This window comes from Cricetulus griseus, chromosome 7, assembly GCF_003668045.3.
Source record: "Cricetulus griseus strain 17A/GY chromosome 7, alternate assembly CriGri-PICRH-1.0, whole genome shotgun sequence".
NCBI classification, from domain to species: Eukaryota; Metazoa; Chordata; class Mammalia; order Rodentia; family Cricetidae; genus Cricetulus; species Cricetulus griseus.
The window spans coordinates 107,393,904-107,415,879 of record NC_048600.1 but is presented as its reverse complement, the minus strand read 5'-3'; the positions used below and the strand labels follow the sequence as shown (position 1 = coordinate 107,415,879).

Sequence of the window (21,976 nt, the reverse complement as noted above, 5' to 3'; positions counted from 1 at the left end):
GGGTGTTCTGCCTTCTGTTTTAATGTCCTCCTGGCTAGGAGGGGTAGGGCGTGGTGGGGGTTTTGGAGTTGCCTTCACTCCCACCCCTTCCCCCTTCTAGCTGAGGAGGTAGTGGAAAGGTTAACTCACTGCAGGGTGGGAGTGGGCCAGCTCCAAGTCTGTACCCCTGAGGTCACCCGGCAGACAAACAGGCAGGCCTCCTCCCCTGAAGGCACCGCCCGGCAGACAGCAGGAAGGGGTTAAACACGCCCGCCCGCCCGTCATCCTGTGTCCTGTTACTGCTGAGGCAGACCTGCCTGGCCAGCTGAACAACTTTCCTCCGGAGAGTGCTGGCCGGCTGGAGACGGGGAGGCTGACGCCCCGGGTTGAGCTGCAACCCGCTGGGGGGGACCCTGCTGCCCTTCAGAGGGCCCTGTGCCTCTCGGTCGAGGGTGGGGCTCCCGAGACCAGGGTCTATGGTGGATGGCTCTGGAGCTGCTCCTGAGGCTGTGCCATCCCCCACCAGTCAGAGGGTCACTGCAGAGCCTGCTGGGGCTGGGGCGAGGGAGCCCACACTGGAGGTAAGCTCCCTCCGCGCCGCGGTGGTGCCCTGAATGAGGGCGGGGGCTAGAGAGGGCTCAGGACTTAGTGTCTCCCCCCCAGGCTCGAGAGAAGGCAAAGCAGGGCTGTGGAGGACCTGGAGGCTTCTCACCTGCAACCCTCTACCTTCCTGGTCCCTTCAGAAAGGGACACAGGGCCAGATGGAGGTTCCTGGTGATGGCCCCCTCAGATCTTGGCATATCTCTGTATTCGCACCTCTAACCTCAGGATGGCCCCCTAATCCACTCCAGCGCCCCCAAGGGACACAACCAATTCAGGTCTGATGAAGCCTAGGGTTAGCTACCATCCAGTCCCACATCCCTCTAGCAGCAGAAAGGGCACTGCCACTCCCCCATTGCTCACTCTGGGCTTGATGGGGACAGAAGATGGGGAGGGGTGCTGGCTGGTGGGGGTGCACACACACTTTGGCAAATTCGTGCATGTGATTGGTTCTTTCCATCTCTCTGAACCTCCACCCTGGGGATGCCATCTGCTTCTTCGGTGCTGACTTTTAGGAATTTCTCCATCCCCCACCCTGGCACCCACCACTCCATATCCTCCTTGGGGACCTGTGTAGAGGAGTCGACACTCTGTTCCCCCACCCCCAGACCAGCCTATGCTCCCTCTCTCCTAGTACCCTCCTGTGTTCTTTCCATCTCTGAAGTGGCCTCCCCAGGTCCTGACTTCTCAGTGTCCTTCCCTCCACCTGGCAGGGTCTGGCTCAAGGTCACTGCAGTAATTCCATACCGGCTGCCCGGGGCTGCCGCTGCTGCACCGCCTTATCGGCAGCTGGGTTTGTGTTTCACTCCCTTTTATTCCTGGGCATATTGTGTTCGATAAAACCTTCTGCTTGTAACACCGCTGGCAGGGCTCCCAGCAGCTCCTCCCTCGCCTTCCTTCCCTCTCAGCTTCAGCTTCATGCATGCTCTGGGACCTCACCCTGCCCCTCTGGCTCCTTACTGTGTCCCTACTGTGTTAGAGTAGAGGAATGGCCGGGTGGAGATTCAGGCTTCTCCTTTTGTTTCTAATCCTTTCTTTTCCCCAGCTCCAACAAAGGTGTGCAAGCAATGTCCACCTTGTTCCTAGGAGAAGAGCCCAGGTAGGGCCTTGGAGCCTACATAGAGGGTCCCTTTCCATGGCGGCTGGTTGTACCCATCCCAGCAAAGTAGGAAGGCCTGGGAAGCCAGACCCAGGTAGGGCTCTGTTAGAGTCAGGATGTCTGACCTGACTGGTTCTGCCTATTCCAGCAGCCAGCAGGGAGGAGCGTGTACACCAGGGCGGGCTTCATGCACAATTATTCCCCATCTCAACTCTTCCATTGCTAGCCTGACCTCCCACTGGGGAGGTGAGCACAGGTCTGAGTCACTAGCCAGAGGGAGGGCAGGAGTTAAACAAGTTGTGACTGTGGCATTCTCACAGAAGGCCAGCTGGACAGACAGACATAAGGTAGGCAGCACTATGGGCCTGGGGATCCAATTTCCACAGACTCCCATCCTTTGGCCCAAGACTGGGACCTGCCAAAGCCCGTGGGTACTTTGAACTGAGCAGATCATTCATTTGCGGGTGCCGGAAGGACAAACTTCGTATACTGCAACCCCTACCTCCAACCCTCAGGAGGCTGGGTCAGGTGCTGGAAGGTGATCTGGGGAGGTGTGATCTCTATGGTGGTGGGGGCAATTCGTGGAGAAGCTGGAGGCTCTGCTGACCCAGCTTCTGTGTGTGTGTGTGTGTGTGTGTGTGTGTGTGTGTGTGTGTGTTTGTACACATGTATTCGTGTGTAAAACTCTATTAGTGCCATGATGATGGCAGGAGGCTCCTACTTTGGGTTTCTGGCAAGGCCTTGGGGGACTCTCTCCTGCCTCCTGAGGCTGTGGAAAGACAGGTGGCTGATTCTCCCCTTGAGTCTGCCTCTTTTGGGCTATCAGAGTCTTCTGTGTGCCTAAGGCCTGGGTAGTTTGCCTGGGCAGCTCCTGCCCTTAGGGAACTTGCATTCTGGCTGAAAAGGTGGTTCTGAGACAAGTAATTAGATTAATTAATTAATGAACTAGGTGACGCTGACAATAAGTATTGAATTAGTCGCAAGAAGACTTAGGTGTTGTCAGCCTCAGCCCTGCCACCTACATGCCCTATGACGTAGGCAGGTCACAGCACTCCCGTGTGTATGTGGCGGAGGCCAGCAGGTATCCCTCACATCTCACAGATCCCTTACTTTGCCAGTTCCCTCCATCTCCTCACCCTTCTCTTTGGGCCTCCAGCTTAGTGCCTCTTCCACAGGAAGTTGCCCAATCTTTTCCTTGCTTGCTCCTTCTTTCCCCCTGAGGGTGTCCACACTGGGCTGTGACTGTCTGTATTCTTTCACTGGGATATTGGTATTCTACAAGAAATCTCGGGGCTGGGGATAGACCCAAAGGAAAAAGGGGTTGTATGAATTCAATTCTGAGAAATGGCCATATGAGAGGAAAGAATGAGGGCTAAATTGGAAAGGTTACAGCACAAATGGATGAGGAGACAAGCATGAGTGAGGTGGGAGAGTGACATTCCTGGTGGTCACTTTATGATCCTTGAAGCCACACATTCAGGTGGGGGGAGGGCTGTCCCCACGTACTAGCTCTGTGATCGCAGAGGAATCATGGGCTGATTCTCTGGGTCCCACTGTCCCCGTACGTCAGTGGAGATAGGGAGTTCAACCTCTTGGTCTGGTGGTTGCATAGATGAGCATGCCAAACACAGGGTCCATTGAATAGTGAGTACAATAAGAAAAATAAAAGTAAGTGTTGGCCAAAGGTGTTCCTAGCAGCAGGGACACTCTGGCCAGGCCACACTTGGTGAGTGAATAAACAATGAGGAAGCCATCGATCCTGAGTCTCAGGTCCTCTTTTTCTCAGCCCCATGTGGAACCCAAGGACACAGCCGCCCTGCTGAAAGCAAGGCGGCCCATCCTTCGAGACCGTGACGTCAAGACGGTGGCCCTCAGCCCTCTACCTCCGTCGGGGGCGGGGGCTGCCCACCTCCAAGTCCCCAACCATGACAACCTCTGCGCTCCGGCGCCAGGTGAAGAACATTGTTCACAACTACTCTGAGGCCGAGATCAAGGTGCGTGAGGCCACCAGCAATGATCCCTGGGGCCCACCCAGTTCTCTCATGTCAGAGATCGCTGACTTGACCTTCAACACAGTGGCCTTTGCCGAGGTTATGGGCATGTTGTGGCGGCGGCTCAATGACAGCGGTAAGAACTGGCGACATGTATACAAGGCTCTGACACTGTTGGACTATCTGCTTAAGACGGGCTCGGACCGCGTGGCCCACCAGTGCCGTGAGAACCTCTACACCATCCAGACACTCAAGGACTTTCAGTACATAGACCGAGATGGCAAGGACCAAGGCGTCAATGTTCGTGAGAAGGTCAAACAAGTGATGGCCCTGCTCAAGGATGAGGAGCGCCTGCGTCAAGAGCGAACCCATGCCCTCAAGACCAAAGAGCGAATGGCTCTGGAAGGCATGGGCATTGGCAGTGGGCAGCTAGGCTTCAGCCGAAGATCTCGGGGCTCCCCCTCCTCCTATACCTGTGAGTAGACCCTAATGGTATACTGGAGAGGGTGGTGGTGGTGGTAGTGGTAGCCCAGTCGCACTCCTGGCTCTGTAGCCAGGAGCCATGGATGATAGACAGATCCTACCTCAGAAAGGAGGTTGGGAGGACCAATCCCGATAAAAAATGTAGTGTGAAAAGCATAATACTTGCACATAGTAGGTGCTCAGAAATTCAGATGAAATAATGACACTATCAACTGCTTGTCCTTGTTGTTATTAGTTATCCGTTGAGAGGGTGACTTGGAGGTCGAAGTGCAGGCTCTGGAGTTGCATACCATTCATTCTGTTCCTTCCAAGCTGCATGGCTTGAGCAACCAGCTCTCCGTAAAACAGAGCAACACTTACCTCCCTCTATTGTTTGATCCGAGAACCAAATGAGACAAGGCCCAAGAATGCCCTTGACCCTTTTCCTCAGACACCTGACATTCTGTAAACCCCCACCACTCAAGAGTATTGTCCTTGAAAGCAAGGGTGGCTGATGATGAAACAGCCTCCCTGATGGCTTGCCACGGTGGTGGAGGCCTTTGTGACCTGAGTAGTAGCAGAACAGCCCTCCTCCATAAAGCCCGAGATGGCTTGCTTGGGGCTCCGAGGCTGTGATTTTGTTTGATTGGCAGATTCCTTCCTTCTAATCCCCATGGCCCTAAGCAGGCTAGGGTCCTATTGGAAGAGTTCAAGAGCTGAAGTCAAGGGCCTGCATTAAGTCCTGACTTAGGACCATGGCCAGGCACCACCTTGCACTGTCTATTCCTTGCCAAAGTGGCTCTGGCATCTGCCTCAGCAGTACAGTGGGAAATCCATAATGGGTGTGCAGTGCTTGGCTCATTGGTGCCTGACAAAGCCAGTCTCCCTCGGATCACTCTTTGTGAGCCCCAGCTTCCTAGCAGGCAGAGGAGTGTGGGGGACCACGGGTACTGGTGTGCTCACGGGAGTCACACTTGTTGCAGCTGCATCCTCATCCCCACGCTATGCCTCAGACCTGGAGCAGGCACGGCCCCAGACATCTGGAGAAGAAGAGCTGCAGCTGCAGCTGGCTTTGGCCATGAGCCGTGAGGAGGCTGAGAAGGTGAGACCTGGGTCTGTCTGTACAGGGTGCCTGTGGAGGAAGGAACAGGGTCTGGTACTCACTAGCCTCCATTTGGGTTCTCCCCTCTGGACCTGGAGACTCACTGTAGCTTCCAAGACAGCACCGGGCATGTTGGTGTCCCTGATCTGTCCCAGTCATGGACTCCAACTTTTGGTGTTCTCAGGCAGGGCCCAGAAAAGGTGTTATGTAAGGTGGTGCACCTTAGGGGCCTGCTCGTTCTTTGTGATTAGGGAAAAGTGTGTGCTGACAACACATTCTGAGAAAAGACTGGGACTATTGCTCCCTCCCACCAGCTGTCCTTTAGAAGGACAGGAACAACACCTCTGATACCTCATCATGTTTGCCATTACCTCTGTAGATCCAGGCAGACCAGACAGGAAACATTTATGCCTCTCACATGGGTGGGCTAGAGAAGTTCTCAGGGTACCCAGAAGAAAAAAGTAGGTGAGACCTGAGACTGCACAGGGTGGCTATGGAGGAAAAAAGGAAGTTTGGTGCTTACTAGCCACTTGGGAAGCTGATTCTTAAGCTGCAGCTCAGACCCAGGAAGGGAGACAGCCACCCAAGGCCATCCCCTTGATTAAGGGGCATCTCTGTCTCCATCACTATGTCTGGGAAGGACTGTGCTGGCCCTCTAGCCCGGGGGTGGGAACACTGGGCCAAGTTCACACCTCTCTTCCTCCCTCACAGCCAGTCCCCCCAGCCTCCCACAGGGATGAAGACCTTCAGCTGCAGCTGGCTCTGAGCCTGAGCCGGCAGGAGCACGAGAAGGTAGTAGATGGGAGGAGTCACCTGGGCCACAGGTGCCGACCACGATTTGGTGCTGGTGAAGGCATTGCTGGCAGATCAAGGGCACTAATCAGCTTCTCTGCTGCGCTAACCTGGGTGCCTCCTACCTGCCCTCTGCTGACCCCAGCCACCTGCTCATGCCCTACCTGTCCCTTCTGCAGGGGGTGAGATCCTGCAAGGAAGATGACTCTCCAATAGCCAATGGCGCAGAACCTGCTGGCCGGCGTCGACGGGACAGAGAGCCCGGGAGAGAAGAGAGAAAGGAGGAGGAGAAGCTGAAAACTAGTCAGGTAGACAGTGGGCTGAGGAGTGTGACTTGATCAGGACTGGGTGTAGCGGGGCTGGCATCTGTGCCATGTGCCGAGCAGAGCTCATCGCAAATACTAAGTGGGAAATGAAGGTGGTGGCCCATAGCACCGGCTGGTGACGGAGTCCAAGTGAAGTGGCATATCAGAGTCATGCATGCTGGAGACGCCTTGGACTTCCTGCCACTTAATGACTTAGGACATATCACTGGCCTCAGTTTCCCTTTTTGCACAGTGGGTGTTTGGGACAGTTCCAGCTCTCACACTATAGGATCACGTGATACTGTGAGTCTGGAGTAGGAGCTGGTTCAAGCGCATGGTGCTGAAAATATCTCAGGTTCCCTGGGAAGGGGAGCGGTGGCTGCTGAAAACAAGATAACCTTCCTGTGCTATTCGTTCTGCCCCTGGGGTGTCTCTCTCTTCTTTCCCTCCATGGTGTCTGTGACGGCCAGTTTCTCTTGGGTGTTGGGCTAGGGAAGAGACTCATTCAAAAAAAAAAAAAATCAAAAATCTGTCTTGACTATCCCTTTCTGTTGGCCTGGGATCTAACCCAGCTCTGCCTCCCTCTGACTATGTAACTATGTAACTTCAGGCAAATCAGTTCCTCTCCCTGGGATTCAACTAGTTAGTTCATCTATAAAATAAGGTACATTACCTACCTCACGGGATGTTATGAAATGGGACAATAAATGGATGATGAAACATTTTATAAATGGGAAGTGCTGGTCAGAGGTGAGGGGGTCATTAAAAGATGCCTGTGGAATGAAGAAGGGAGGGGAGTGAGCTGGCTTCTGGTCAAGCCCTCCCTCTGGGCCCCACCCACTTCTGAGCCATGGTTGCCTCTCCCCTCCGCAGTCCTCCATCCTGGACTTGGCTGACATCTTCGCACCTGCCCCAGCCCTGCCTTCCACACACTGCTCTGCTGACCCATGGGACATCCCAGGTGGGCATGCAGGGCTTCAAGAGGCCCCCCCGGACTGGCCCCTAAGCACCCCTTCCCTCCAGCCACTTGCTGGCAAATCACCTCCTCTCCATAACCAAAGGTCACTGTGCTGCCTCTAGGATAGGGCCTTGCAGTAAGGGTCAGGGGAGCAGAGCTGCAGATCTTAGCTCCTAGGAAGCTCAGCAGACCTCCTAGTTGATCTTACTGGCTAGCCAAGCCCTGATGAGGCCAATACTCCCAGGTTTGGGGGTCCAAGTTCCTGGGCTTATTTATTAAACATGGGTTTGAGGGTGCCACTTGCTTCCAAGTTAGTATCCCACTTGTGAAGTGGGTACCACACCACCTAACCTGGGCTGGGCAAATGGAAAGGGCCCTGGACAAAGCAAAGGGTGGGGGAGTGTTGTTATAACATCTGCTCTCTCTCTCTCTCTCTCTCTCTCTCTCTCTCTCTCTCTCTTTCTCTCTTTCTCTCTATCTCTCCTTTCCAGGTCTCAGGCCGAACACCGAGCCAAGTGGCTCTTCCTGGGGACCTTCTGCAGACCCCTGGTCTCCAATTCCCTCTGGACATGCCATGTCCCGAAGCCAGCCTTGGGATTTGCTTCCTACTCTTTCCTCCTCTGAGCCCTGGGGCAGGACCCCAGTGCTGCCTGCCGGACCCCCCATCGCAGACCCCTGGGCACCAAGCTCTCCAAAAAGCAAACTCCCCAGCACTGGAACAGACCCTTGGGGGGCCTCTGTGGAGACCTCTGACACCTCTGGTAAGTGGAGAGCACATGGGTAAGAAGTTGGGGACTTCTGGGTCCCCTTCCCTCCAAAACCAAGGACAGTCTATGGATAGAAGTCCATATTCCAGACCCATCCGTACCCTTTCTTCTAGCTCACTCCATTTCCCTCTTTCTTCTGGCTAGCTTTAGGTGCTGCCTCATCCTTCGACCCATTTGCCAAACCTCTAGAATCCACAGAGCCCAAGGATAGCCTGGACAGTGCCCAGGCCTTGGCCACAGGGAAGTCCAGCAACCCTGTGGGTAAGCAAGAGTCTGGGGGATACAGTTGTATGGTCTAGAGGGAACTCCGGAGGGCGCCTCTGCCCTCTTCCTTCCCCACCACTGAACTGATCACCCTTCTTTCAGAGCTAGACCCATTTGGAGACGCCAGCCCCAGTTGCAAGCAAAATGGCATGAAGGAGTCTGAAGCCCTTGACCTGGGTGTACTAGGGGAGGCACTGCAGCCGGGAAAGGAGGCGCGCCCCTGCCGGACTCCGGAGTCCTTCTTGGGCCCCTCGGCCTCTTCTTTGGTCAACCTGGACTCACTAGTCAAGGCACCCCTGGCTTCAAGAACCCGGAACCCCTTCCTGACAGGTAGAACACCCTGGCCTGGCGTCTGGGATCCTGTTTGCCCTGGCGCCACGCCCGCCGGTGCAAGGCCCCTATCCTCTGTTCTCTCGCCCGCAGGTCTGGGTGCTCCGTCCCCCACTAACCCGTTTGGCGCGGGCGAGCAGGGCAGGCCGACCCTGAACCAGATGCGCACCGGCTCGCCCGCGCTGGGCCTGCCGCCGGGGGGCCCCGTCGGGGCGCCCATGGGCTCCATGACCTACAGCGCCTCCCTGCCCCTCCCGCTCAGTAGCGTGCCGGTCGGTGCGACCCTCCCCGCCTCGGTCAGCGTCTTCCCGCAAGCCGGAGCCTTCGCCCCGCAGCCCGCGAGCCTGCCTCAGCCGCTGCTGCCCACCTCCGGCCCGATGGGGCCGCTGCCCCCGCAGGCTGGCACCAATCCCTTCCTCTGAGACACTTCGGCGCCTGCGCGCGAGGCCCCGCCTCCTCGAGGGCGGTCGTGCAGGTTGAGCATTTGATCAAGGCTTCTGTGGACCCCTGACAGATTCTGAACTAGTTAGGGAATGACCACATCTAGAGGATGAAGACTACACCCGCCTAATAAAAGACTGGAATCTACGTCCTCAGCTCTTACCAAGTGGACTTTTTGAGGGGTGTGGCAGCTGGGTCTGGACCACAGCACTGATTACCAGCTGAGGCGGAAACTACTTGACAGTCTGAATTCCCTCAGAGCCCTCTCAACACCCCCCACCCCCACCATTCCCATCTCCTGTCGGCCTGGTGCCTTCCTTCCCTCGGCTCTCACGCATTCAGGCATTCATTCACTATCACACATGGCCTACTCTGATAGTAAGGGGCAACAGCATTTGCCCCTTCTTTGATGCGCTGTGTATCTTAGGCAGACAATGCCATGTAATCATATTGCAGGGAGCCTCCGCAGTTATACTGTTACTCAGGACTTCAGCGTTTGTAGGGCCCTACCCAAGCTGATCATGCAGTGCTCCTTGTCCAAAACTGGGTTAAGAATTTCAAAACAGACTTGGATGGATATAATGACACATACCTCTGTAATCCCAGCTCTTTAAGGAGGCTATGGCAAGGGGATCCTGAGTTCAAGGCCAGCCTGGGCTCACCTTTTTTGTTTGTTTTTTTGTTTGTTTGTTTGTTTGTTTAAGACAAGGATAGGAGAACAATAACCTAAGGACCCAACCCTCCCAAGTGAGATGGCACAGGTCTTTCTTACTACCCCTGTTTAATAGCCAGCTGAGGCTTTGAGAGGTACAGTGGCATGCTCAGGGTCACAAAGCTGAAGTGACGTGGGGTTGGAATTCAGAGTTAGACAGTCCGGCTCTCTGAGCTGGACCAGATTTAATTCAGCAAATATTGACTGACTGGCTTGGACAAAATTCTGGGTTCACCCAGGGGGAACCAGGGAGGTCTGAACACACATTGTCCTGGAACTGGGAGGGCAGCAAAGTAGACACTTCACTAGCATTGGCTGTGGCTGCGGCATAGCCAGCCACAGGAAACTCCCTTTTTTTATACCTGTCATCTTCTTAAACCCAACTCTGCCCCTGCCCCTTTCACCAGGGCTGAAGGGAGCCACCTTGCCCACCAGAGGCCTGGCCCTCTGGAAGGTTGTTGTAGCATTTAGGAAACCAAACATAGGCCCTGAGCTCTTGCCCTGGGGGTTACCATAGTTATCCATTTGCACTCAGGACTCAGAGTCTGGCCTGGCAGACAGCCTGGTGCTGGCCCCACTCTCTTTGGGGTCATAGAGTGCTCGTGGGCTTCCTCAGCCTGAAGTACCATGGTTGGTGGAGGTGGCATGATGTCACTGTCTTTCCTGGGTGCATGGGCAGGAGCTATTCTGCTTGTAAGGGAGGGAGGCCCCAAGCCTGCTGCAGGTAGGAAGGAGGGCAAGAGCAGCTGCTTAGAAGTCAGCGGGGCCTGCCAAACTCTGCTCCAGGGCTGAACGTAATGATAATCGCTTGGTAATAAGTGGTTAGGAGCTCTTAAGTAAACGGCTTCACCTCCCTGTGTCTGTGCCTCTGTTTCCTTACTTGCAAGAGTTCCTTCCTCGTGGGTTTGCTATGCAGATGCTCTCAGGCCCACCACTACTCATCCCCTTCTGTCTTCGGCTCCACCCAAACCCAAAAGGCTCAGTGCTTCTTGGCCCCAGGGTTCTGCCACCCCCCCATACCTCTGCCCCTCCACACCCTGAGCCCCAAAGAACAGGTGGGTGGCTTTGCTTCCTGAAGCTACTAGGCTCAGCTTCCTCCCCAAGGCTGGCATTGTGCTCTGCCCTGTATGGGCACTCCCCATTCCCAGCATTCTTTCCTCGTGGCTCAGCTCTCACCCCAGTTCCATATTAACTTCCTCATTCGGACCTCTCCATCCATCTTCACGCTGCCATCACTCCAAATCCTTGACACTCATGACAGGGCTCTTGCTCTCCCTTAGGAACTGCTCCTCTGGTACTGGAGCATGTCATATGGGGCAGCATCCCCCGTGACCCCTCATCTGTTGCCCTCATCCTCAGGTTCAGTGTCAGGAACCCTGTCTCTCCTCTAGGTCTTCAAGTCACTTTCTTCCAGCCAGATCCTGCCCACCTATATACATTCTCCTTGGCTTCATCCCCTTGAAGTCAAACCTATCGTTTTCCTCTTTCCCTCTCGTAGCTGGTGGGCTGCCTGCTCTCAGCCTGATGTCACTGGGTCACCACTCACCAGGTCCAGCCAAGAGTCCAGCTTGCTAAAGCCAGAGGACATTTGTCTTCTCTGTAGGCACCTTGTTCTGTTCTTTGGCTCTCTCTGAGTGTGTGTGTGGTGTGTGGTGTGTGTGTGTGTGTGTGTGTGTGTGTGTGTGTGTGTGTGTGTGTGTACATGGGCACATGTGTGTGGGTAGATGCCAGAGGACACCCTAATATGTCATTCCTCAGGGATCTTCCACCTTTTGAGACAGGGTTTATTTTTCTTTCTTTTTTAAATGTGTATTGGTGTTTTGCCTCCTTAAGTCTGTGCACTACATGCATCAGTTACAGACAGTTGTGAGCTGCCATGTGGGTACTGGGAATTGAACCTAGTTTCTCTGGAAGAACAGCCAGTGTTCTCAAATATTAGACCACCTCACTAACCTGAGACACAGTTTCTTATAATCCTGGATTTTTGCCAAGTAGACCAGGCTAGAAGGCCAGTGAACTTGAGGGATCTGTCTAGCTTTTCCCCCCATTCTCACCATTGCTGAGATCACAAGCACCTACTGCTGTTTTCATTTGTTTTTATTTGGTGTTTTGTGTTTGGTTTGTTTTGGAGATAGAACTCAGGTCCTCAAGCACTTTATTAACTGAGCCACCCTTCCACCATGCTCTCCCTGCCAACTTTTCTGGACAAGGTCTTTCTTTACGGCTCACTTGGCCTTGAACTCATGCTCCTTTGTCCCAGCCTCCAGTCTCATCTTCTCCCCTTAGCTTCCTAAGCACTGAGATGTATAGGTGTTTGTTACCATGCCTACAGGCCCTGCCTGTCTGTGTCAACAACGTTCAAGGTGTATGGGCCTGAACTCTCTGCTCCTGATATTCTATATCCTCTGTGGATCCCTACATAGAAAATCCCCTTGGGAGGCAGAGACAGGCAGATCTCTGTGAGTTTGAGGCCAGCCTGGTCTCCAGAGTGAGTGCCAGGATAGGCTCCAAAGCTACACAGAGAAACACTGTCTCGAAAAAACAAAAACAAAAACAAACAAACAAGAAAATCCCTTCCTTTCTCCCAACAGCCTCTCTTCTACTCATCAAACCTTGTCACCTCCATTCTCTCTGGACATCTCAAACCAACAGGCCCAAAATGACCTCAAGACCTCCTCCAGCTCCATACTCTTCAGAGAAAGGCCTTACCCTTTATGTTGATTCTGATACCTTCTCTCCTCAAAGTCTGACCCCTTCTTCTGTAGCTTTACACGCCCCCCACAAGCTTCCTGTCTCCCTTGGGTGCTGCCATGGTCTCCTCACAACCCCTGCTTCTACTCTTTCTCCCTTCCGGTGCATTCCCTATCAGAGAAAACTGGGGTGCAGACCTAAGGGGTGCTCTCCTGACTGAAGCCCTTCAACAGCTTTCTTCTTCTCTCATCAAAACTTCCTTTGTCTCCTGAAGATGTGTCTCTGGACTGGATCACCAGTGGAGCATGTACAAGATCCCGGATTCCATCCCTGGCATCCCCCCTTTCACAAAGTTTGCCCCCCGCCCCGGTCATACCCACTTCCCTTACCGCCCGAGCTGGCTGGTTTTATGTCAACTCAACAGAAACTAGAGTGATTTGGGGGAGCAGGAATCTCAAGTGAGAAAATGCACCCCCACCAGATTGGCCTTTTCTTTCTTTCTGTCTTTTTTTTTTTTTTTTTTGAGACGGAGTCTCTCTGCAGTTTTGGAGCCTGTCCTGGAACTCGAGTTGAAGTGACCTATCAGTTGGAGTGCTGTGGTCACCTATATTTCAGAAGAATCCCTTCAATAGCACTCACTAGAAGCGAGTGGAGGTTGAATCTAGAGTCAAACTCAAGACCTCTAGATCTTATCAATAAGGCAATCCTTTTGGTAACCATGGGGATATATGAGACCCTGACTCAAGACAGTGATAATTGGCCTCAAACTCAGAGAGACCCACCTGTCTCTGCCTCCCAAGTGCTGGGATTAAAGAGGTGTGCCACCACCGCCATCCAGCTTGGTGCATTTTCTCAATTGATGATGTTTGAGGGCTCAGATCACTGTGGGCGGTGCTACTCCTGGGGTGGTGGTCCTGGGTGCTATATGAACACAGGCTGAGCAAGCTATGGAGAGCAAGTCAGTAATCAGGATTTCTCTATGGAAGCTTCTGTTGTGGTTCCTGTCTCCAGGTTTCTGTCTTGAATTCCAGCCCTGATGTACTGGACACAAGCTAGAGTCATGAGAGGAAGGAGCCTCAGTTGAGGAAATGCCTCCTTGAGATCCATCTGTCAGGCATTTTCTCAGTTATCAATGGGGGAGGGCCCAGCACATGGTGGGAGGTGTCATCCCTGGGCTGTTGGTCCTGAGTTCTATAAGAAGGTGGGTTGAGCTGGGTGTTGGTGGCGCTCGCCTTTAATCCCAGCACTCGGGAGGCAGAGGCAGGCGGATCTCTGTGAGTTCGAGGCCAGCCTGGTCTTCAGAGCAAGTGCCAGGATAGGCTCCAAAGCTACACAGAGAAACCCTATCTCAACCCCGCCCCCCCCAAAAAAGGTGGGTTGAGCCAGCCATGTGAAGCAAGCCAGTAAGCAGCACCTCTCCATGGCCTCTGTATCAGCTCCTGCCTCCAGGTTCCTGTTCTGTTTTGAATTCCTGTTCTGACTTCCTTCAGTGATGAACAGCAATGTTGAAGTGTAAGCCAAATAAACCATCCCCCGCCCCCAACTTGCTTTTTGGTCGTAGTGTTTTGCCGTAGCGATAGAAACCTAACTAAGCTAGCTCCTGTCCATGCCTATTACCTATCGGTTTACTCTTCACCCTCCGGCCATGCTGGCCTTCTGTTGCTCTTCAGTCCCGACTCCATGCCATAGGACTTTTACACTTTCTGTTCCTTCTGCTACTCCTCACTCACTGCAAGTTCTCACTCATTCTTTATAGCTAACACACTAGTAGGATTTCCTCAGCAGATCCTTCCTCCTTGTCCCGTCTACTGGGTCAAGTTCTCTTGCTAGATTATACCCACCCATGGTGCTTGTCACAGTGTGTTGCTAAATATTTAGTAGCCTATAGTCTGAGCATACAATAGGGCACACTGGCTTAGCGTCATCATTCAGGGAAGGCTTCCTGGAACGCGTGGGTTCTATGGGCAGGCTGAACCAAGCAAATTTTGTTAGCCGAACAAATCCTTCTGTTGGAGACTCATTTCTCGCTTGTAAGAGGAATAAGGGTTAGGCAAAATGATCGGATGCTCTGAGATTTCACGCGCTCCCAGCCAGCACTTTAAATCCCACCCATTTTATTCCAATTTTAGCCTCCGAGTCTGATGGCTCTTCAAAAACCCGGCAGGTCTTCATTTCCGAGATCTACCGCCGGGCGGCGCTCGGAGACCAGTCACAAGGCCCGAGACTTGGCGAGGACAGGGGCTCCGGGTCCGCCCCTCGCAGGGACTGGAGCAGCCATACTGGGAGTGTAAGTCTGACTGGGCCCCAGCTTTCTGGTCTCCCCAGCATGGGGCTGGGCCTCGCCGCAGGCCGCAGATATGAGCCTTGGGCCTGTGGAGTCCGTGATCTGTCTCTCAGGCACCGGTCTGTGGTGTCTGTTCAGATACTCCTTCATGGCTGGTCCTTCCCAACACCATCTGCTCCTTGCTTACAGCAGGAAGGCTTCCTTTCCTTGTCTCTCCTTATCTGCTACAGGGCTAGCTCAGGCTTGTTCTGGGACTACTTTAACGCCACCTCCAGGAAGCCTTTCTAGAATGCTATGTTGTCTAAAGGCCCTTCCCCTGAAGCATCACGCATCCCGTCACAGGCTTATATTGCTGTACTGACCTATTATCATTTAGCTGTGTTCCCTGAGCCACTTTCTCAGGTAGATCACCCCGAGATTGGGCCTATTTGATTCTCTGGGTGTTCTCTGTGTGTATATAGTACAAGACCTGGTCCCACAGAGTGTCCTGTACTCTGGTTTTGGTTGTTGGCCTACTTCTGGCTGTCCCTCACCTGGCCCAGTCTGGGATCTAACTCCTTTTGACCTCCAGACACCAGTGGTAGTCACTCCCTTGCACAAATCACCCACATACATGCTAGGGATGTCTGCAGGGCAACCACCCCAGGGAGGGGCCCCGCCTGGGTGATAGAACCCAGCTGGAGGGACTATTCTACTCATTGTGACCCGCCCTGACCTCACAGACATCCTACCTACCGCCAGGTCCGAGAAGCTAGGGGAGCCTAACCTGGCAGGGAGCCCCCAATGAGCCACCTCTCCTCACCACCCCCAAAACATAAGGGGGAGCACAAAGGCCACGGTAACCCCCGTGGTTCAGAAAGGTAGAATGGGCTGGGAATAGGTGTTCCTGAGGCTGGGTAGAGTTGTGTTGATTGGGGTGGGCAAGGGAGAAGCGGTCTTCATTTCTGTGGCCTCTCTGCCCATCCTAGGGGTAGCTCCTCCCGGGACAAGGACCGTAGTGCTACAGTTAGTAATTCCGCACCCATGCCTGCTGGAGGAAAGGCTAACAGGACTAACTGTCCTCCACCTGCACCTCAGAAGACCCCCAACCGCCTGATCCATGAGAAGTCGCCATACCTCTTGCAGCATGCCTACAACCCCGTGGATTGGTGAGTACTGTTACAGGGCTGCCCTCAAAGCAGTCAGGATCTCAAACTCCTCTGAGACTCCCTGGGCTACTGAGTGACGCCCTTCCTGTTTGGGCCTAGGTACCCCTGGGGACAGGAAGCCTTCGACAAGGCCAAGAAGGAAAACAAGCCAATTTTCCTTTCAGGTATATACCCACCTTCTCCTGTATGGGGTTCGGTGACAGGCAATAGGTTAGGGAAGGTCTTCTGGGTCCCCTTGACCTTTCTCTGCCCTCATGCCCCTCTTAAATCCTAGTGGGGTATTCCACCTGCCACTGGTGTCATATGATGGAAGAGGAGTCCTTCCAGAATGAAGAGATCGGGCGCTTGCTCAATGAGGACTTTGTCAGCGTGAAGGTGGACCGAGAGGAGCGTCCGGATGTGGACAAAGTGTACATGACTTTTGTGCAGGTGAGCCATCTCTTAAGGCGGTCTTTTCACACCTCTGTGTGACAGCTCCCCTCATCCTGGCCCTCCCTCTTTTAGGCCACCAGCAGTGGAGGGGGCTGGCCGATGAATGTGTGGATGACCCCTAGCCTCCAGCCATTTGTCGGGGGCACCTACTTCCCACCGGAGGATGGTTTGACTCGAGTTGGCTTCCGAACAGTGTTGACGAGAATCCGTGATCAGGTTGGTGGATATCAGGGAGGAAAGATGCCAGAGTCCCGGTTGAGGGACCACAGAGCCCAAGGCACACACTGACCCTCCATATGTGTGCTCACCTTCTGTAGTGGAAACAGAACAAGAACACCCTTCTGGAAAACAGTCAGCGTGTCACCACAGCCCTCCTGGCCCGATCTGAGATCAGTGTGGGTGACCGACAGGTGCCACCCTCCGCTGCTACCATGAACACCCGCTGTTTCCAGCAACTGGATGAAGGCTATGATGAGGAGTATGGTGGTTTTGCTGAGGCCCCCAAGTTTCCCACACCTGGTCAGTGACCTCTGACCTATGTAATGACTGTCTTGACTTAGTTAAGTGACCCTGGTCTGTCTTGTGTGGTTGAGTGGCTCAGTACCTTTCTGGTCCCCTGTAGACCAATGATATTCTGACCTCTGACTGAGGCACTGGTCTGTGTCCTCTGAGTGGATGGTGGAAGCGCCCATCTTCCAGCTTAACAGAGGCTGACCGGCCAGCGACTGCCTGACCCTCTCACCCTCCTCTTCCTGCTCCACAGTAATCCTGAACTTCCTGTTCTCCTATTGGCTCAGTCACCGGCTTGCCCAGGATGGCTCTCGGGCTCAGCAGATGGCCTTACACACTCTGAAAATGATGGCCAACGGGGGTATCCGGGATCATGTTGGGCAGGTGAGAGGGAAGCCAGGTTCCCTGGGGGGGTCAGCGGGCCTGGTGACAGAGGCTGAGATGACTCTGGCCCTACATCCTGCCTGGCACAGGGTTTTCACCGGTACTCTACTGACCGCCAGTGGCACATCCCCCACTTTGAGAAGATGCTCTATGACCAGGCACAGCTAGCGGTGGTCTATTCCCAGGCCTTCCAGGTGACTTTTTCCCCTAACCTCAACCCTGGCTGCCAATCCCAAAGCCTTCCAGGTAACTGTGGCTTCCTCCAAATTTCAACCCATAATTACTTCTCACATTCTGGATACCTGGGCGTCCCTCCCCCACTTTCCTGGGAGAATATCCTCTATGAATCTGAGCTGCCCCAGTGACCTCTATTTACAGCCTCCATCCCCCACAGATCTCTGGTGATGAATTCTACTCTGATGTTGCCAAAGGCATCCTGCAGTATGTGACCCGGAGTCTGAGCCATCGGGTGTGTATCTATTGAGGCAGGCAGACCTGGCTGCAGGAGGTCTAAAGGCCTCCATAGCCTTTTAGACAGTGACCAGCCAACTCTCCTATCCCCACAGTCTGGAGGTTTCTACAGTGCGGAGGATGCAGATTCCGCCCCAGAGCGGGGCATGAAGCCCAAAGAGGGTGCTTTCTATGTGTGGACAGTCCAAGAGATCCAACAGCTGCTCCCAGAGCCTGTGGGAGGCGCCAGTGAGCCACTGACCTCAGGCCAGCTCCTAATGAAACATTATGGACTCAGTGAAGCAGGCAATATCAACTCTAATCAGGTGAGGACTTCCGGGGACATGAGAAGGACCCCAGACCCACCAAGTACATGGGCTTCTTCTGATTAAGGCTGTTTTTCTCAGGACCCCAAGGGGGAGCTGCAGGGCCAGAACGTCCTAACAGTGCGGTATTCACTGGAGCTGACTGCGGCCCGCTTTGGTCTGGATGTGGAGGCTGTGAGCACATTGCTCAACACTGGGCTGGAGAAGCTCTTCCAGGCCCGGAAACATCGCCCAAAAGCACACCTGGACAGCAAGATGCTGGCTGCCTGGAACGGTGGGGTGACCCTCTCTAAGGCCTGATCCTATTTGCCAAGGCCCTTTTGTCTGCCCATTCTTCCTTCATAGGCTTCTTTATTTTGATTTAGAAAAGAATAAATGGAGATTTAGAAGCCAAGTAATCTGCCTGGGCTTGGCACTTGGAGTCCCGGGTGTGGGGTGGATGTCCTTGGAGAGCTCTTGTGGGCCTCTTACTACCCCTGGCCTCTCTTTCCTCCAGGCCTGATGGTGTCTGGCTTTGCTGTGACCGGGGCTGTCCTGGGCATGGATAAGTTGGTCACCCAGGCCACCAATGGCGCCAAATTCCTCAAGCGGCACATGTTTGATGTGGCCAGTGGCCGCCTGAAGCGGACATGCTATGCCGGCACCGGGGGATCAGTGGAGCACAGGTAGGGGGCTGGGCAGGCCAAGAAACCATCTTATTGTGTGATTCCAAGCCCTGATCAGTCACCACTTGCCATGTGCACATTCAATATTCCTGGACCCTTTGACTCTTTTGGGAATTGAGCTAACCAGAGCCACAGGAGAGGTGGGTGTTGATTAACCAAGAGAAAGCATGAAAAGTGTCTGCATATTCCTAGGCCTGTCCTCAGACTTGCCTTCTCTCCTGTACCCCTAGTAACCCACCCTGCTGGGGCTTCCTGGAGGACTATGCCTTCGTGGTTCGAGGCCTGCTGGATCTGTATGAGGCCTCACAGGAGAGCTCCTGGCTGGAGTGGGCTCTGCGCCTGCAGGACACACAGGACAGGCTCTTCTGGGACTCCCGAGGTGGTGGCTACTTCTGCAGTGAGGCTGAGCTGGGATCAGACCTGCCTCTTCGACTGAAGGATGGTCAGTATGGCTGTGGGCCAGCCCTGGGTCCTGGTTCTAGTCAGGGCATTTCCTGAGGGAGACATTTGTGCAGTCTTGCAGTAAAAAGCTGGTGTGCGGCTACTGGCTTCCTGTCTTTATTCTGTGTGACTTTGGTAATCTTCCTGATATTTCTGAATCTGCTTCTTAATATACAGACGAGTGTAGTAGCAGTCGTTCTTCAGGTTGTAGCTGTCCTGTGAACATGCAGTTGTCTTTGAAATCCACAGACTCAAGGCACAAGAATGTCTTGGTCTCTGCCTGTAGGACATTTACAGTGTGTGGTAGAGATGAGGGCTGATAACCAGCAACCGTGTAAAATGTAACCCCACTGGAGCATTGAGATCACAGTAAACCTGTGGCAGGTGTCAACCAGGAGGAGCTGTGTGGTTATGGAGGCACTCAGGAGAGAGTTGGGGCAGATGAGACAGTCTGAGAGAGCCCTAGGGGGATAGGTTGAGTGATGGAAGACCAAGAGACCAGGTGTGGTGCGAGAGGAAGATGCTGGGGTAAGGAAGTGAGGACTCTGGGGCGTAGGAGGGTTCTGACTGCTCTGGCTTGAATGTAACGAGGTCACTCTGACAGTGGTAGAGAAGAATAGGAACAGGGAAATCAGGGTGACCTATCAAGAGGATGCTGGTGTTTATTCCTGGAGGTACTACTAAAGCAGCCAGGGGTAGCACCTGAGATGGGGGCAGGGAGGGATTGGGGCCTGTTCAGGCAGCAGCCTAGAAGAATGTGTAGATGGATTAGAAGAGATGAAAGAGTGGGTGATGCCTCTCTGGCCCTGGCAGTTGGTAACTGGACAAAGGCATCAGAGGGTACCCACAGCTTGGCAGGATAAAGGGGTCTGTAAAAAAACAATAATCAGACCAACAATGCATGTACTTCCTCATCCTATCCCAGAACCTAATAACCCAGATTCAGTCTCGGGGCGGTGTCCTGAAGCCCATTTCCTTCACACTACTTCCTAACCCTTACAGACCAGGATGGTGCCGAGCCCAGTGCCAACTCCGTGTCCGCCCACAACCTGCTTCGGTTGCATGGCTTCACTGGCCACAAGGATTGGATGGACAAGTGTGTGTGCCTGTTGACGGCCTTCTCTGAGCGCATGCGCCGCGTCCCGGTGGCATTACCTGAGATGGTCCGTGCCCTCTCAGCTCAACAGGAGACTCTCAAGCAGGTAGGGAGGTGGTAATGTGTGGACTGAGACCCAGGCCAGGAAGGGTCATGAGTGGAGTTCCAGGGCTGTCCCCAAAGCTCGCTTAGATGCCTGCAGGCGCTTATAAGGTCAGGGGTCTTCTCTCTGGAGTGGAGGTATCTGTGGAAGGGTAGTGTCAGAGGAGACATGCCTCTAGCCCAGGGACCTGCCTGTGAGGTCTTGTCATTGGGATGTCTGAGTATAAAGGCAAAATAAAAGGGGCTAAATATGGGTTTCTGGTGCTTGGGTGGCTGGTGAAATGTTTCTCTGTAGGGCTCTGCGTGTCGGTCTGATTAATTCTGTTCTATGTGCTTTATTGCTATGTCAACTCTTTAGTGTACACCACACACACACACACACACACACACACACACACACACACACACACACGTTTTTCTGTTTTGTGGGCTGGTGTGGGTCAGAATGTTTGCCTATGAATACTTGTGAGTAACTGTGTGTATTTGTATGTGTGATATCCACTTCTATGGGCATCTATATGTGTGTATGTAACTACTCTGGTCCTCTTTGTGTGTTGTGTGCCATCCAGTGTATCTCCTGAGTTACTCCCCCATATCTGTATATCCACCACAATGTCTGAGGTTGCCACATGTGTGCATTCCAATATGTGTGTGTCTGTGTGTGGTTTACATGTTTCCACTTGCTGAGAATTAAATCTGATGAGTCCTCCTGGTGAGTCCTTTCCCTTTTTAGGGATACTGGGTGGGTGGAGGAAGGATGGGGAGGTTCTAGCAGGTCTGGGGCCCAGCTTCTCCCCTTCTGACATTGAATGACTTTCTTGTGATGGCTAGATCGTGATCTGTGGAGACCCCCAGGGCAAGGACACCAAGGCCCTGCTGCAGTGCGTCCACTCCATCTACCTCCCTAACAAGGTGCACATCTCTGCAAAGCTGGCTTCACCCTCTGCCTCCCCTGCTTGCATCTCCCTACTCAGATCCCAACATTCTTTTGGAAGCTTGGGGGAGAGGTCATGTCCCATTGGGCTCTGCAATGACCAGCTCCTTCTCCCAGGTGACAATTTGCTGCTCTGCCACTATCCCAGGTGCTGATTCTGGCTGATGGAGACCCATCGAGCTTCCTGTCCCGGCAGCTACCTTTCCTGAGCAACCTTCGACGAGTAGAAGACCGGGCCACAGCCTACATATTTGAGAACCAAGCCTGCTCCATGCCTATCACTGAGCCCTGTGAACTACGAAAGCTGCTACACCAGTGACTGCCCAGAACTATTTGAGCTGGGCCAGAAGGCAGAACTTAACAGCTGACTCAAGCCTTGCAAGACTATTCCAAACCCTATAGCCACTCCCTGGGAACCCTGCCACCAGGTGACCACTGCCATCCTTGCGGCTCCCCCCCTGGGCATCTACTCACCATGAAATAAACCTAACAGCATCCCGTGGTGACCTTGAGGCCCTAGCCTCTCTTGTGTGGGAGAGCCCTCTGATTTAGCCTGAGACCAGCTCTTCCTCTGAGAGTCCCCAGCTGATTCCTTTGTCTCCTCTCATTGTCCCTTCCATGGGTCACTAGACTGATATTGTCTCTGCCCAAGATTAGTAAGCTTGGATGTAACTGAGTCAGTGGACCAAAACCAAGTACAAGGATCAGAGT

At 53.7% G+C, this 21,976-nt stretch overlaps 2 protein-coding genes across 4 annotated transcripts; both read left to right on the top strand.

Annotated features, from left to right (window-relative positions):
* The first annotated feature begins 3,603 nt into the window (after positions 1 to 3,603).
* Epn3 (epsin 3) lies at positions 3,604 to 9,071 on the top strand. Of its 3 annotated transcripts, none has more exons than XM_035447336.1 (9): positions 3,604 to 4,144; positions 5,115 to 5,233; positions 5,945 to 6,025; positions 6,205 to 6,333; positions 7,204 to 7,291; positions 7,780 to 8,049; positions 8,206 to 8,316; positions 8,422 to 8,649; positions 8,743 to 9,071. In XM_035447336.1, exons 1-9 carry the CDS (start codon positions 3,604 to 3,606, stop codon positions 9,069 to 9,071), a joined length of 1,896 nt encoding a protein of 631 aa, XP_035303227.1. The 3 variants fall into 3 exon arrangements, with proteins under 3 accessions (XP_035303227.1, XP_035303226.1, XP_035303228.1); XM_035447335.1 differs by having other exon boundaries at positions 8,200 to 8,316; XM_035447337.1 differs by lacking the exon at positions 5,945 to 6,025 and having other exon boundaries at positions 8,200 to 8,316.
* A 5,576-nt stretch (positions 9,072 to 14,647) lies between these two features.
* Spata20 (spermatogenesis associated 20) lies at positions 14,648 to 21,771 on the top strand. The gene is made up of 16 exons (XM_027424363.2): positions 14,648 to 14,780; positions 15,746 to 15,925; positions 16,025 to 16,089; positions 16,200 to 16,354; positions 16,430 to 16,573; positions 16,675 to 16,876; positions 17,121 to 17,251; positions 17,341 to 17,445; positions 17,646 to 17,720; positions 17,818 to 18,027; positions 18,109 to 18,301; positions 18,524 to 18,692; positions 18,923 to 19,134; positions 20,136 to 20,335; positions 21,163 to 21,243; positions 21,414 to 21,771. The coding sequence occupies exons 2-16, from the start codon at positions 15,801 to 15,803 to the stop codon at positions 21,582 to 21,584; spliced, it is 2,238 nt and encodes a 745-aa protein (XP_027280164.1). The 5' UTR covers positions 14,648 to 14,780; positions 15,746 to 15,800; the 3' UTR covers positions 21,585 to 21,771.
* The last annotated feature ends 205 nt before the right edge of the window (positions 21,772 to 21,976 follow it).

Coding starts and splice junctions, on each gene's coding strand:
- Spata20 (XM_027424363.2), top strand. CDS start 15,801: ATGCCTGCTGGAGGAAAGGCTAACAGGACTAACTGTCCTCCACCTGCA. Junction 15,926..16,024: donor GCCTACAACCCCGTGGATTG/GTGAGTACTGTT, acceptor GTTTGGGCCTAG/GTACCCCTGGGGACAGGAAG. Junction 17,252..17,340: donor TCCGGGATCATGTTGGGCAG/GTGAGAGGGAAG, acceptor TGCCTGGCACAG/GGTTTTCACCGGTACTCTAC.
- Epn3 (XM_035447335.1), top strand. CDS start 3,604: ATGACAACCTCTGCGCTCCGGCGCCAGGTGAAGAACATTGTTCACAAC. Junction 4,145..5,114: donor CTCCCCCTCCTCCTATACCT/GTGAGTAGACCC, acceptor CACTTGTTGCAG/CTGCATCCTCATCCCCACGC. Junction 7,292..7,779: donor TGACCCATGGGACATCCCAG/GTGGGCATGCAG, acceptor TCTCCTTTCCAG/GTCTCAGGCCGAACACCGAG.